The sequence below is a fragment of the Mytilus edulis genome, chromosome 5, assembly GCF_963676685.1.
Source record: "Mytilus edulis chromosome 5, xbMytEdul2.2, whole genome shotgun sequence".
Lineage (NCBI taxonomy): Eukaryota > Metazoa > Mollusca > Bivalvia > Mytilida > Mytilidae > Mytilus > Mytilus edulis.
Window position 1 is genome coordinate 79,960,494 of NC_092348.1, and position 17,121 is coordinate 79,977,614.

The 17,121-nt window shown below is 32.6% G+C and overlaps 1 protein-coding gene across 1 annotated transcript; it reads right to left on the bottom strand.

Annotated features, from left to right (window-relative positions):
- Positions 1-6,648: 6,648 nt before the first annotated feature.
- LOC139525261 (protein TANC2-like) lies at positions 6,649-15,591 on the bottom strand. The gene is made up of 2 exons (XM_071320461.1): positions 14,856-15,591; positions 6,649-9,242 (listed from the first exon to the last, which is right to left on the bottom strand). Exons 1-2 carry the CDS (start codon positions 15,589-15,591, stop codon positions 6,649-6,651), a joined length of 3,330 nt encoding a protein of 1,109 aa, XP_071176562.1.
- Positions 15,592-17,121: the final 1,530 nt, after the last annotated feature.

A 17,121-nucleotide genomic window follows, 5' to 3' on the forward strand; every position in this document is an offset into this window, starting at 1 on the left:
AAAAATGTGTTTCGTTTGGAATTTAGTTCCAGTGGGGATTCCTAAGGGGTGATAGAACGTTAGACTTGTGTTTTTTTTTTTTAACTTTGAGATACGTATAAGTTATCTTTTATTTAGTATATTATATATAATATTTGTTTATCTGTGAAAAATAAGAAAAATAACACTATTAACAGACAATCTCGCATAACTTATAAACGTCGATCAACGGCGTTACGTAATTGTTTAAAGACGGACAATTTAACATGTTTAAGTATTATTTTCTTTAATAAGAAGAACCATGATCAACCATATGCTTTCAAAAATCAAAGGACATCTGTTTCTGACCTTAATGGCAATTTAAAAACAGACAAAAGAAAAAATTCCAAATTGGCGCCAAATTATTTTTTCCGCGAAATTAACGCAATTTCAGAATGGCGGGTTTTAATATCAGTCCCATTGTTGTCTTAAGAAAGTAGCAACAACGGTCGTTTCTAAGGGCTTGCTTTCCGACTGTTCAAGATTGTTATAATTTAATCAGAATAGATTGATATAATTCATTTTACATCGTAATCATACTGATGAAGGATACCTGTTATCTGAATTGTGTAAAATTTGTTCATTTTATTATTATGTTTTGTGATGTCGTACGCTTTTAGATTTGTTATATATACACTCCGTATTTATTAACGTTTTCTCTCTATAATTATATATATTAAGTTTTACAATTCGAAATTTTCGTTAAAGAATATCCAGATAATACACCAGAAGTTATCTACCTTTGTTTTTTGTTGGGTTTTTTTTTGGTAAAAGAATATAATTGCAAAAGTTTGTAATATGTATTATATACTACACAAATGTTTGTGTGCCTTATTTCTGTTAAAACTTGGTGTACAAGTCATGATATCATTTTCCCATTGAAAATAAAACATATATTGATATTGTAAACAATAAATCATCGTTTCGTTTTACAGTTACTCATTGAAGGAAAAAGAATTTATAATGGATCCCCATGATACACATATAAAAGAAATTCAAGGAATACTGAAATTTCAGAAATTTATACATGCAGCATCTGTCGCAGTTGCTTACCAAATTCCAAAATTCAAGATTAGTTATATTGCAATTTCTGAAAACACTGACAAAAAATAGTGTTTTCAAAATTTTAAATGTGACATCGTATTGTTGAGAAACATATATATACGCAATTATAATAACATCGCAAACATTTCTTCATTTAGAGTAACGATATTTAAGGTAGCACAATACAAAGATTTGTTCACTCCCAATCAGACAACTTTAAACTGATGTAATTCATTTCATCCTTCTTTATATTTTATAAATGAGGTACCAAAAGAAAGAAGAAAGATTAATCTTTCAAATTGTGATAATTTCATTATGACATAATTATTACATAATAAATTGTTATGTAATTAGTTGCTATATTGTGATGTCCACACTTGAATGAATTTAGCTTCTTTGTTCTTCATAGCATCCCAAAATATTTTATAGATTCTTGTACAACAAAATAGCATCCCAAAATATTTTATAGATTCTTGTACAACACAGCTTGACCTCCAAAACTGTGTCTCAGATTTCCAAAAACATCAATAGAACAAATTTTATACCCCATTGAATTTAGTGATCTCTTATGAATGGATGTTGCAAACTTCATTGAAGATTTATGAGAGAATGAAATACAATAGGAAAAATCTGAGACACAGTTTTGGAGGTCAAACTGTGTTGTGCAAGAATCTATAAAATATTTTGGGATGCTATGAATAACAAAGAAGCTAAATTCATTCAAGTGTGGACATCACAATATAGCAACTAATTACATAACAATGTATTATGTAATAATTATGTCATAATGAAATTATCACAATTTGAAAGATTAATCTTTCTTCTTTCTTTTGGTACCTCATTTATAAAATTTAAAGAAGGATGAGTGGAATTACATCAGTTTAAAGATGTCTGATTTGGGATGAAAAATCTTTGTATTGTGCTACCTTAAAGGGACAATGCTTGAAATGCTGTTCGTCATCTTTACAGTTACTGTAAGATCTTCAACATTGACAAAAAGTTCCTACCTCACAACAGGTTCTATAACGTCCGTAAAGCTGACTGTAGTGATAATTTTCAAATTGAAAATTTTACAGTGCCTATTTTCAACATTAATCTGTTGATATTTGAATAGCCTTTTTTCTATTCCGCTATTCCGACCATAAGGCAATGCAAAATTGCTCCTTCTTCGCTCCTTTGCAATGATCTGTGTAATTTATGTGGTATATATAAATATAAATGCATACACCGAGGAACAAGTTATTAGTATGATAGATTTTCTCATTGCCAACATATTTGTTGAATTTGGAGATAGAACTTTCTTGATTTTCTTCATAGAGGATTGCTTCTCACAAACTATTAAACCAAGAGTTCCAAATGGTGTAGTTGAAATCATCCCTTCGTAAATGTTACGGACGCCATCACGAGTTGGTTGACCATTATGGAATAACCGTTTCACAGCTGGTTGTGTGCATTTCTTTGGGATCAAACTGTGCACTTCCTTGGCCGAACTTTTCTTATTTTCATATGAGATGGGGTTCATTCAGACGCTTGCAAAACAAGATGATCAAAGAGACTAGATTATTTAATTGCATATATAGTTAAATTGATAATGTTTTTTTACATTATGAATCCATACTTTTCTACCAGGTTCCCATTATTAAATCATCCTAAACTTGATATAAAGCAACAACAAATGTCTTGAAATTAAAGAAATACCGCCTCATTTCGCGAAATTTACCTCAAATTTGACAACAGCAGTCATCTCTACTTTAGAATCTGACATACGAGATGATTTCAATTATAGATTATTGATTTTCCTCACCATAGCAGCAATATACCAATTTCATGTGTGTTTATAGTATACATTCTTATGATACGATATCTAAGAGTTTGCGGCTGCTAATCAGACATTGTAAAACGTCACCATGCATTGCCTGGGTAAGAAATTAATGAGCCAGAAATTTGTAAAAGAATGTTTCGTTCTTTTTTTTCTCAAAAAGTCAATCAGAAAGTACCAGCCCATATAAATATATATTCAGTGCCTACTACACAAGTAATACATAATGGTTTTTTTTAGGTCTGGTAGCTGAAGTTGTGTAACTTTATCTGTTTGTCAGTTTTTCCTGTGTTTGAATTTTTTAATCAGTTTAACAATTTTGGCTACTGAATCTAAATTATCAGGATCTTCTTACCCTTCCGGAGCACCTGCGATCACCCCTAGTTTTTTGGTGGAGTTCGTGTTGTTTATTCTTTAGTTTTCTATGTTGTGTCATGTGTACTATTATTTGTCCGTTTGTCTTTTTCATTTTTAGCCATGGCGTTGTCAGTTTGTTTTAGATTTATGAGTTTGACTGTCCCTTTGGTATCTTTCGTCCATCTTTATTGTCATATCAGTTTTATATATTTCTTTTGGTTACTCGCTAAATTTTGTTTATTTAATCGAACTGTTAACTGCGAAACAAAATGTACACGTAAAAGAATAAAAGTAGCGGGAGAACAAAAAATAATAATCAGAACAAATACAATAAGAATTTCCATCGTAATTTTGAAAAACATAATAATCAGAACAAATAGAATAAGTCTTTCGACAGAAGAGTGGAATAACATAATTATTCAACACATCAAAAGCACAGTTTGTGTTGTTTTGGTGGTAAAATGTTGAGATATATATTGAAAGTATATCTGTAGAATTTTAGTTATCAAATAATGGGGAAAACACCAAAAAAAAACACACATAAAAAAAAAACAATTGAAAAAATAAAAAAGTAATCAAAGATAGATTCTTTTTTAATGTTAAAAGCTTTTAATTTTGATTCGGTTTTTAATTTGCACAGATTAATTTTAAATATATACAATTTTTTCATATAAGAGCCAATAAATCATATGACATTTCTATTTTTACTAAATTATGTACACACACACATTATACAAAATAACTGATCATTCACTGAAAAGTATGGCAAAATCATTTACTCTTGTTAAAAGTATCGTGTCTATTAACTTTAACAGCAATATATTTTCGTTGCTGTCTAAACACTTTACTTTAATTTTCACTGTCTGTCATGTTAAACCATTTTTTATATAGGCAGTTTAAAAAACATTGTTTTATTTGCAGATCAATCAAATATACAGCATCACCTACAGTACTGTTATATACGCAAATAGAAAACCTTTTATGGTAACATTGAAAATTCATACCTTGACAAAAAAAAATTAAATCATTCCATCAATGAATGTTAGAAAACTCTCACATTCCAAAAAACATGCTCATGTTTCTGTCTCTTTTTGGCAAAAAAATACAATTTGGATCTTCACCCACATTTTTTTTCATTCGAACATTTCTTCATACCTAACATAAGCTTGTTTATTCAATATTTTTACCATTGCAGTTTGGTATTTTATTGACTATAAAAAGCAATTTGAAAATTGCTCTCCATTCATTTTTTCCATGTCAATTTAAACTTGTGCATCTTTTTTAGACAATAATTTTAGTGATAGACTTACAGCGTTCTTACACATCTTGCCAAGCAATTGCAAATCATTCTGGTTTAGTAGATTTGTCTTGTATTTAAAGAATATGCTGAAATCGTCTGATAAGCGAATTTGTGTTTTTTTCAACCAATCGCGATGCATTTCTGATCGCATCCTCAATTTACTAAAATGTGCATGTTGTTTTCCATAAACATCGAAGAATAAATTGGAAAAGTTTTCTGGTGTATTCTCCCCAATCACGTTCAGTTCCTTTCTTACCAATGAATGTAACTGTAAATAATAAAAGTCCTTATCATCAACTCCGAAAATCATCAATTTTCTCATCATAGAGTATGCTTTGTTCTGCCAAAACTGAAGAAAACAAAGGTGACTGTTTAATAAAGATAAATTGTACATGATTGCAGTTATACCTTTAGAAGAAAGACTGTTCATTTTAATGCTGTTTTTATTCATCAAATATAGAGTTTTTATCAACGTTTCGAATAAAGGAAGTTTAATATCATGTAAAGAAATAGTAAGATTTCTTAACATAGAAAATATATTGTTCTGAAACATCCAAGAATGATGAATGGGTAGATGATTATTTGTGACACATTTTAAAATTTGATTACGTATTATTCCAGTGTATATGTATCTATATCTAAGAAAACAAGTCCAATCGTACTCTCCCCGAGTATCATAATTATCTATTATATTAAAAAGTAAAACGCTTTCTGATCTTTTCTCAGGTCTTTTCAAATCAAGTTTCTATTTCTTCAACCAACGGACGATTTTCTTTTGTTTATAGATATGTGCAATATATATAGGAGTTACTCCATATTTATCCTCACAACGTAAATAATCTAATCCATAGATTTCGGCTACGTTTTGCAAAAAAATAAAAAGCCCTTTGGCCGCAGCAATGTGTATTAATCCAAGGTCCTTGCTATTTTTAAAATCACACAATAGACTCATTATGAACTGTCCTTTTTTCTCATAAGTGTTCAAGAGAAATTTTGCTGTTACATCAAAACTTATAAGACGACTGCTGTCGTACTGTATACTTTGATTTTTAACGGATGATACATATTGAACTGTATGGAAGCGTGATCCACGAGTATAAAAGGTCGGTGTAATACCATTATCTGTATATGGTGAATTATAAATACATATTTCCAAAGCTGTTTTGTTATCTTTTGACAGTTGGTAAGGGTCCATTCCTTGATCGATTAAATATTGTATTGTCTTCAAATGTGCCCCCATGATAGATCTGTGAAGTAAGTTGTACCCTTGGTTATCGAAACATTTATCTAGAAATTTTACAGAGTATTTATGAAAAAGAGGATTAAGAAAAGTGAGAGAATGAAATGTCCATTGGGTGTTCCTGTCGTTGTGTAATATTTCATGAATAGCACTTCTCCTCCCGTCACATCGCAGTGCATTCTTTGTGTTCAATAGTATTTCTGTAATATATGTCGAATTAGTTTTGGATAATAAAAATGGTATTTTAGAAGAAATTTCTAGAACGTGTTGAAATTCCCGCTCTGCATATACTTTCATAATGAGAATCGGATATATTCGTGATTTATTTATTGATATCTCTAGTAGTTCTCCTATATCAAACTCCGAAAAGTTTCCTTTATTATATATGTACTGGAACACGACGAAAATCACATATTCGTGTGGGGATAGTAGCACAGAGACGTTTGCTTTACATTAAACGAAAAAAACATCCGTAAGACTGCAGTTGTGAGGAATTCGGACTGCCTCAAAAGATTCCTGCCTAGGTAAAGCATCAAATGCGACCTCTAAAGGTGTTCGATTGTTTCGATTACGTTGATTTAATAAAAAAGGTAGGATTTCAAATTCACGAATCGTTGAAAATGCCCAGTAATTTCCTGCTTTCGAGGCGTAATGAAGAAAATTGTTATTTCGTTTATCATTATGCAGTAAATTATGATGAAAACTTAAAACTACTTTAAATAGAGAAAATGTAAAATCATCTTTACCAATTTTGTCAATTCTTATCACATCATCAGCGCTGATTGATTTATTCAAACCGTATTGTAAGATAGAATGTCCCTGATTATCTACTAGATCAGGTATCGTGGGTAATTTACTCTCATTGAACTTCTATTTGTACTGATATAGTATATTTGACTGACAAGCTGCTGCCGAATGGAAAGGTGTAGATCCATTGATTGATCTTGATGTCAAATTTAAAGTGAGTCTGTCTTCGAATATAAAGAAATTTAGAAATTTGTAACTTCCATGACAAAAAGCGTAATGCAGAGGAGTACAACCGTCTTCGTCTGCTGATTTCCAATTCCGGTGACCCTTCTTAAAAAGGAACTCAATGAGCTGTATATTATCATAAGTAGCTAGTAAATGTTCAACACTCGCATAATCTGGACACTTCATTGAATTTGTTATTTGTAATTCGGAAGCTGTAAGTTTTGATTGGTCAATAAATATGCCTTTACATCTATGTGATACATCTGATATGTTATATAAAAGTTTGAATATTTCGTTTCGATTATATTTCACAGCCGTAAAAAGAGGAATCGACCCATCATAGATACTGCAGTTAACGGTTCTGACACTCTTTTTAATTAAAATTTTTACGATTTCAATATGTCCATTTCTTACAGCAGCATTTAAGGGTGTATCACAAGTTATCAATCTCGTATCCTCCAATTTCTTTTTCCATGCCTCTAGATTTTTTCTATCTGTCAAATCTGTCGGGTTAAATGCATGAAGTATCTTATATGATAAATTTCCTGTTGTTGGCTCCTCGACGATCTGTACACTTGGTCTCCAAGAAACGTCGACGTTACACGGCAAACACTTTTCTTTAACATAGTTAAGTAAAAGAACAACAACTCTGACGTGTCCATTTTCACAGGCTAAGTATAAGGAATGAGAATCTGCCAGTGAACTGTTCAATTTAAGAAACTCCCGTAATACATGAACATGCCCATTTTCAGCAGCCAAGTGAAATGCATTCATTTGCATAGTAGTATGTTGATAAAGTAATTTTACGTTCCTGCGTAATAGTTCTTTCACTATTTTGATATATCCACGCTGTGCTGCTATATGTAACATATTATAGCCGCAAAATAGTACATAATTACAAATTGTTCTATATCTTACATTAAAAACGAGATTAAGGGATAGTGAAGCATTAAGATGTGTAAACATTATATCAGATTCGTGGTCGAGAAGAGCCAACAAAGACTTTTCGTTTCCGTAATGAGCAGCAATAAATACAGCTTCAGACAGTGCATTCTTTATCCACGGATGGTTGGCAGCGAATCTTTGTTCATCTGAATAACGTATGTTCGGTATTATCAATTCAATGAATAGCTTAAGAGTTTCGTAACAATTTACTTGTTTTGCAGCTAAATTCAAATACGTAGAATTAAATGAAATTCGACCACCTTTTAATTCTCTTACATATCTAAATATTATATTCTCGTACTCTTTTTCTCGAGACATAGCTATATGATATACAATCTCTACCAGGTTGTCCGTCTTTGACAGGTTAAACCCATTCAGTAGATATTTCGCAAACAGTTTATGGCCATTTTGTAAATCAACATAAAAGTTTAAATGTTTTCTTGAAGAATCCGTTAGGAAGTCACTGATTGATTTGTGCTGAAATGAAATATAAGCGTTCGATATCTTGATGAAATGACGAAGTTCATTACCTAAAATTCGAAATGCTTTACTTCTATTTTTTTCAGATTTCATTCCTGCAACCTCGAAAAGTTTATTTTCATCAATAGGATTTTGCAATGAACATAAAACTTCAAAAAGGCATATGAATTCATTGAAAAGATCTCCATGTTTACCAAATACCCGCTGAAAATTTTCAGTGTAGATTTTTTCAAGAGTTCCTGGAATAGAGTCACAATCTTCCACACTTATATCCTTACAATACTGTAGATAAAGTTTGACGTGGAGAAAATTTCTGCCGGAAATTGTTGTAAATTTATCAATTTCGTCATTTGTCAACTGTTCAACTTTTTCAAGGTATAAACGTATGTCTTGTAAATTATTTTGTGTATATATCTGTAGGTCAACGTGCTCAAGTTCTTTGAATTTATAAAGCAATCTCTCTATATTTCTAGAAGTAATAAGAAACTGAAAATTATCTGGAAAGAATGGAATCTTCTTATACAATAAATCAACTAAATCAGTTCCTCCTGAAGTTTCGCATTCATCAATTGCGTCTATTATGATAAGATGCTTACGATTAGTATTACTGTGTCTCAACTTATTTAGAACAGAAAATTCTAAACAGGCCACTGGATCAATTGAACATTTGCCATATAGAAAATCAAGAGCCATATCATCTGAGAGAATCGCATTTCCAATCTCTGGATATGTTCTCACGATTGCACCTGCTAAATTTCGAACGAAAACTTCGGGTTTTGACGATAAAATCAAGTCATATCGACACATGTGATACACGAGTACCTGTTGTCTTAATGAATACCAAATAGAATTTGGATCTGCACAAACTATATCTGACACGATGGTTGATTTTCCAAACCCCATGTCAGCTGATACCAGTATTCCTTTTCGTTTAGTATCATAATGTGTTTGTATCTTCTGAAAAATCCATGGTCTCTCAATTATGCTTTCGTTGCTTTTTTCTTCGACATACGAATCAAAATCTAGTTCACTTCTCCAGTGTTCATCAAATCGTACACTTAGACACCCTATAATTAAAACTGATGTTAAACATAATTGCAAAGTACTATTATATCATAATGGTAAAATTACACACACATTCAACCAGTTGCTTCTATTTAATATGAATAAATTCATCATAGAAACCAGGAAAGAAATGTTTTATTTGCGCTCAAATCAAAAAGGCAAAATAAAGTACGAAGTTGAAGAGCATTGAGGACCAAAAGTTCCTATAAGTTTGACCAAAGGTAATCTATTCCTGAGGTAGACAAGCCTTAGTATTACAAAATTTCAAAGTGTTGTAAACAGGTAGTTTATAATTATAACCATATCAATGAAAATTCATGTCAACACAGAAATGCTGACTAATGGGCTAGAAATTTTATTTTTAGACAAAATTGCGTCTTCTAAATTAGAAGATAAGGTATAATTGCCAATGAGACAAATATTCACATGTGACCAAATGTCTTGTTCTTTTTTTTTTTTGCTACATACTTCTGTGTTTGTAAAGTGGACCCTTATTTGTCTCTTATTACGTTCTAAGAGAAACTTAACAATGTTTTGTCCATTAATCTATAGTTGATAGTTGTCTAATTAGGAATCAATTTTTATTTTTACTTCACTGGTGAGTCCTAAGTAGACGAAACGTGCGTCTGACGTATCAAATTACAAGCCTAGCACCTTTGATAACTTTTGTATAATTGGCTATTTATTTTAGGTATTTTTGTCGTATAGCTCTTCAATGGTTTCGGTACTTATACATCTTCAGATTTCAAATGTTTGGTTTTTAGCGTTCCTGATGAAGGTAAATCTAGAAAAGCGCTTCGGACGCATAGAATTATCAAACGTGTTGTTTTCAATTTCGAATTCAGTTAAAAGGTAAAATCACAAAAATACCGAACTCTGTGGAAAATTAAAAAAACAGAAATTCCCTTATTAAATGGCAAAATAAAAAGCTCTAACACATTTAACGAAAGGATAACTTTAAACTTTTTAAAAAATCTGGTTTTATAGCTTGTTAAATCTCTCACTGGTATAAAAATCCATTACATATTAATCATTTGAGATGATTATGTTTTTGTCTTAAGTCCGTATTACTGCTTTGAAATCAAAATGAAGAATCATTCGCAAACTAGCAACGTTAAAATATCCCATTGTTTGTTTACGTATGTGATTCATAATACTCGTCAATACACTTATACCGCTGCCGACTGATAACCTTCCGCTCTAAACAAAAAATCTGAAAAACCGTTGTGATGAATTACAAAAATATTCATTATTCCCTAATACTAGTACTTGAAAATCACCTCGGTGGACTCGTGGTGGCGTGTTCGCCTCGATTGCAGGTGGTCGTGGGTTCGAACCCAAATTTTTGCTGCCTTTTCACTGGGCATACGGCATTACGAAGTTACAGCAAAGACTGGTCGGCTCGGAGTCAGAATAATGTATCCAGTTAAGGTATCATGTCTTCTGACGGAAATATAAACTTGTGAACTAGAATAGTACCAAGCAGGGTTTATATACATAATACATAAACAAGTTCTCATCCTGAATATGCTATTAATTTTACGCTAGACGTAAGCAGTCATCCATCATCATCATCTTGTACTTGATGGATCACCTGAATCTTTGGATCCATCCGTTTTTCTAGATATATATGCAGGTCTTAATATAAATTCAGACAAGACCAAGTTGGAATGGGAAGAAAAAATTTAAACAAGACGCTTTATTTGTTAATTGAAAATTTGAGTAGGGTATCAGCAGATTTAAACTTCTATCAATAAATGTCTTTGTGGTTTTAAATGAAATTGAAAATTTAAACTGTAAACAAAGGATGCAAGAAGTCGTAAATATTAGTATTCTGGACTGGCAAGTTGGTATGTAGATGGATGATTTTTCAAACATCCAGTCTGGTAAAGGAAAAACTTTCCATGCTAACCGATTACATTTGGGAGATAGTAGCAGAGGTATTCAATTCACAAGTCGGCAAATAAAAAATGGGCTATCGCATTACCATTAAAATTGTGACAGTAGTAGCAATCACGCTTAATTATTTATTTATGTAAACCACTCACTCATTTAATATAAATAATAACTAAAACATAACCAATTCAGGATAAAAAAAAAATAATAATAATTACCTTTAACTGGTATCGTGTCTTTGGACAACAATCCATACAGTATTATAGATATCCCCATACCTAGTGTTGTGAGAAAGATTGCAAAGCGTAGAATCTTGGTCATGCAATTTTGCGTCGGAGGTTTTTGCTTATTTGTAAATTGTTTGACACGAAAATGTTCGTTGTCAACACATTCATCATAAAATGGATTTAATATTGTATTTTCTTCCAATTTTTCATGGGTTGTTTTGTTTAAAACATCCTTGATAACGGCTAATGTGTACTGCACGTTCGGTTTATTTAATATCCTCTCTGGAATGTCCTGTGACGTTTTCATTTCTTCCAACACGCTAAGAGCAGTTTTTGAGCTCTGGGTGCATGCTATCTCGGGTATTTTGAATAATACAATTAAACAACTGAAACATTGAGCCTTTTCAACGGCGTGTAAACTTAGAGCATAGTTATGAGCAAAATATTTATTTCTTATTCGCAGAATATCGCTTATTATATTGTCGTTGATAACGCAGTTAAATTGTCTTAAATTCCTGCATATTGACATCAAAGCACTCAAATCCTCAAGTAACCCTTGTCGTCCGTTGGAGAAGTCTTGAACAAAAACTTTGCAAGCCTCTTCATAGGAGAAGGGGAAATCTATTGTGTCTAATTTATTCCACTTTATGTTATCCCAATGTTTCCTGTGCCTATTATGGTGGTGGAGTTCTTTCTTCCAAGTTTGACACGTAGTACACCATTGTGAAAATTTGTGTCCGTACCTCCTGCTACAGTTGTCGTTACATTGACCAACTGAACACTTTCTGTATATATTTTGATGTAAGCTTCGAAGTTTGCTATGAACGTAGTCTTGTAATCCATACACTGTTATTTTCAAAGCGACAGCAACCGAAATTATCAAAATGTTCACTATCAATCTGATTCATTTTGTGGCATATGATCTTATTAATTGTGCAACAAATGACCAAGTGACAAAGCAAATTATATGTTTATTTATCAAATTATAGTGTTATCAGTATGAACCTTCCTACAATTATATATATACCGTGTTTATTTAATTTGATAAGTTATTGATAGCAAAGATTAGAACTACATGAGCATACCCGTAAAAGGTAAAGATTAAAAGCAATTCAGGTGCTAGTCTTTGTTTCTAGGATTTTTATATGTATATTATGATTTTTCATGTCCGGAATTATACACCGATTATCCTTTTCATTTATCTATAGTTAGTTGTGGTATGTTACACCTAATCTATTTGAGTGACTACCCTGTGCATTGTTTACTTGTTTCTTCAATTTAGCCTTTTCACGGATAATTACTCAATTACAAAAAGAGAACTTCAATACTAGTGTCGTTTTCGGTTTTGCAAAAATGCAAGAACTTGTTGTTTTAATTTTTCATTTTAAGGTATGAAGTACACAAATATAGACCCTTTACGAAACGTTTAGAATCATCATTTTAAACAGATTAAAACTTAAGGTGTGTCTTTAAACAAAAAATTGCTATAAGTAAGAATGTAATTCAATTTTTTTAACTTTTGGCAAAAATGGAACATATCTGAGGCGGAAAAATCAAGATAACTTTTTTTATTTTCTCTATTACAAACGTTTGGACTTTTCAGAACTATTTTTAATTCAAAGGTGCAGATCATTCGTCACAACTCGGCCGATTCCGTACCTTTAGGAGACATATCCCGAAATTGCCGATTCAGGTCGAGATTTATTCACAATCATCTCCATTCATTGTTAGAATTTCAATCAAATGTTTAAGCTATAGTGGAGTGACAAAGTCGATGATTTTTCACATTTAATGGACCACCCTACCTGCAGGCTAAATTATACATTTTTGGATAGAGAAATGATTAAAGTTTAATGTTTGCCTGGTCGTAGAATCGAAATATGGTGCATTTTTTTTTTATTTGGGGTTAAAGTGCAGTGGTAGATTTTTCACCGAAGTACATTTATTTCACACGCGGTTATGAACAATCAAAAAAATAATATCACATTTGCTTTAATAAACAAAATTTAATTCTTAAATGAAGCAATAAACTGTAACAATTCACTATCCAAAAAAAATAAATTTTTAAATTTAAAAAAAGGCGATTTTAAAGAAAATTCAGATCAGCAACAATATTTACACACAAGATAAACATGTTTATGACCTTTAATTGGTATTTTGTTCTTCACATATACATTTTACGATGTATTTCTGATTTATACGTTTTTTCAAATTAAAAGAGAGTAAATTATGCTTCTGGTATGGTATATGCCATTTGTCAGTGGCAAATATTTCACCAAAGGTATGTGAATGAGATCGAAACAATTAATTCCAAGGCGTCATTGTTATGTGTACTCCAATAAAAATACATATTGTACGGATAGAAAAACAAACTTTCCCTTATTGCAGGACAGCTATGCATACATGAAACCCATAAAACAAATAAAAAGTGGTCAGTCATAAAGGGCAGTTCACTCAGACGCCATTTTCATCGTCATCTTCTTCACTAATTTGAATGTGAGTAAGATAGTTTCTACAACTCTCAGAACTTTCACACGAAAAAATAGTTGTACAACCAAGATTTTGCTGGTTGCAGACACAATTTTTATCGCAAGCCTTTTTACCCTTGCATGTGCAAATAAGGTCTTGAAGGAAATCTGCTGACATAGGTCCTTCAAACAAAATCGGTAGTAAACCATTTTACCCTCTTGCCAACCAGAGTTTTTGGGCTGTCTGGTTGCTGGTTTTGCAATGTGTGAATGCATCCAAACTTGCGTCTGTAACATTGCACGGAGGATGTGTTGTTAAAAGGACGCCTCACATGGGGGTAATCTAACAAGATTCATATCTTTTGTTGTGGCAAATTTCACCCTCTACTTGTTCAGGTCTTCATGTAAATCACTGAATTTCCTCTTCGGATCGTATAACAAAACAACAAATTTGCGTCCATCATGAATGGCGGAGTCCTGATCTCCCTTTGAAAAACCTATCTGAAGGGATTGGAAATTGTCTGCACTTTTCTGCAAAAGTTTGTACATAGACTTCTTTCCGAGACCAAAACAAAAAGAAGTCGTATCGCATCCTGCAGGGAGGGCATGTGTGGCTGGCAGTAAATTACAGATTGAGTGTCCAAGTGAGCAACATATATCGTGAACAGGTAGAAAACGCCTCCATCTTTCAAATTTGATACTGACCCAGTTTGGAACCACATCTCCTCTGTATTTTCAAGTTTAGGAAAATAGTGGACACAGAGCACTAACACATCAGTGTCAGATGACTTTATAATAATACGACCTTTTCTATCATTCGAAAAAATATTGGCATCTGCATACACCGAATGAAGAATCATTCGTGTATCTGCTTCTTCTTGTGTGCTGTATAAGTCAGTACAATTTGACAGGCCATCACAAGAAAATCTCTTGACAACTTCTGGGTTTTCAAAAACACCCGCGAGAAACAATTCGATACCTCCCTCTAAAGGAGACTGTCCAAAATACCGTTTGCATTACTCACCAAGTATTCTGATAAGTGACTGTTTATTTTCTGGATTGCAAAGGAACTTTTTCCAGTCCGGAATTGCTCTTCCTTCAATAACCTGATAAACCTTTTGAGCTCCAAATGACAAGGTTCGACGCAATCTTTCCGCTGCTTTGATTGAATGTTTTACATCGTATCGATCAAAAACATCGACCACAGTTCCAGCATTTAAAAAACACGTCAGAAACATTGTTACATAGTTTCGAAGCAGATCACCAAATGTGTTGCATTTCTTGAAATCCATACATTGAATAATTCCCATACCATCACGTATCAAAACTGTATTTGCTGTGTCATAACTTGGAAGGTTGAAGGAAGAGCAGATTTCCTCTTCAAGTAGGTGAATTATATCTGATTTGCAACACTTAAGCATGGTACCATCATCGTGGAAAAGTGCTGAAGGTATTGAACCAATAGGATATGCCAAGATCTTGTCTACTGTAACATCTTCTCGAACATTAGCCAGGGCTAAAGCGCGACGAAATATCATCTCTGGGTTTATATGGGCTTTCACAAAGTCACCTGTTTTACATTTGAGTTTTGAAGTCATAGTCATATCCTGAAATGTCTTTAGTGGAGACCTCGAAATAGGACTGTAGAAAACACGGTTTTCACCTTCATTAAAGCAACCTTCGACAAAAGACTTGACCATTTGGTTGCCACGTTCAAGAGATTTTAGAAGAGAATCTTGAACGTCTTTTGAGGCTTGCATCCCTGTAGAAATATTCATCAAGTATTTTGGATGATCGGTGATGTTACAAATGTAAATGGGTCAGTCATGTTTGAATGCACATAACTAACCAAATCAGACACATTTTGTTCGTCGCGATTCATTGCTGTTGGTTTGTTTTCTTCGTGTCGGTTGATAATCCAGATCTTGCTCTCATTTCAGCACTGAAATGCGCAAGAATATGCCTTGTAAGCATCCATCAAAGTAATGCTGGTTTTTTTCTTGTCAATCCTACAATGCCGCCACAACCTTTGGAATATTTAATGATAGTTTTTTCTGTGGCCATGTCACTCCAGATACCATTAAAGGTTCCAGGCTTTTGTCTGACTGCAAACTCACCTGACAAAAAGGAGGACTTAACCGTTTCTGGTAAATTTAACATATCCAAAATGTAGGCTGGAGTCTACCTAGCGTAGTTTGTCCGGTTAGTTATGAAGAAGTATGGCAACATTGCAGACACTGATTTCAAATGTAAAAGCCACAAACTATCCCGTTCAGCTCTTATATTCTGTAACAATATTTCAACTGCTTGAAGAAACATATCCCAAAATGCAAAGGTTGGTGATATACTACAATAATGTGTTCTGAATTCTTCAAACAAAGGTAAAATATGTTCTTCAAAAACATTGAAGAACTCCTCAATATCTTCAGTGCTTTGTGGTGTGCTGGGGACAGCAAATGAGCTATGACAGTCAAGGAACACCTTCCACACATTTGATTGAATCGTTTTCATACGGTTTTCATCTCTACATCAATTAAAGAATGCCTTAAACAAAAGAACCATAAGAGCCTCATAGGCCAATGTTAATCCTCGAACACCACGATTAAACTGTTTACCAACTAGCATTTGATCAAACTGTATTTGAAGCATAAATTCCAGAGTCTACAAGTAAGTCAGAGAGCCCAGCTGATGCCCATAACTTACCAACTGTTGCTATAAAACAGGAAAGCCCGTGAAATCCACCGAGTCTTATTATATGGGAGTGAAAAACATCCGGCATAGACCATTTCACCTGTTGGGCGACAGCATATAATTGCTGATCGGTAAGGAATTAAAAATCCGGAAATTCAATGAATTTCATAGCAATGTTTATAAATTGCTAAAAATATAGATATACTCATCCGAATGAGCTGAAGTTGGTCTCATAAGTTTAGAAAATGAAGTTTTATTACTTTTCACATAAAAAACTTTGTAATATATCAATAAGATATTAATTACAAGTTTTGTAACCTCTCCGTTCAAATAAAAAAAAGAGTATGCATTTTTCAAAGGGGATAAAAAAGTTAAAAATAAGGTTCAATAGAACAAATTTTCATTTTATAATATACATGTGTTGTTACTCTCTTAATAAAATCCAAAATTAAGAGTTTGTGGATTATAAAAATGAAATCATGCTAAAAAATGTTTTTGGAATACATTTCAAGTTAAAATCGAAAATTCATTTTCTTTTCACTCTCAAAAAAAATTGCACCGTACGAAATGTCTACGACCGGGCAAAAACGTTAGATTAA

Excerpts from the sequence above, each read along its gene's own strand:
- LOC139525261 (XM_071320461.1), bottom strand. The coding sequence starts at position 15,591 with ATGCAAGCCTCAAAAGACGTTCAAGATTCTCTTCTAAAATCTCTTGAA. Across the intron at positions 9,243-14,855 it reads GTCACTTATCAGAATACTTG|GGTGTCTAAGTGTACGATTT; the intron begins GTGAGTAATGCA and ends TTTTAATTATAG.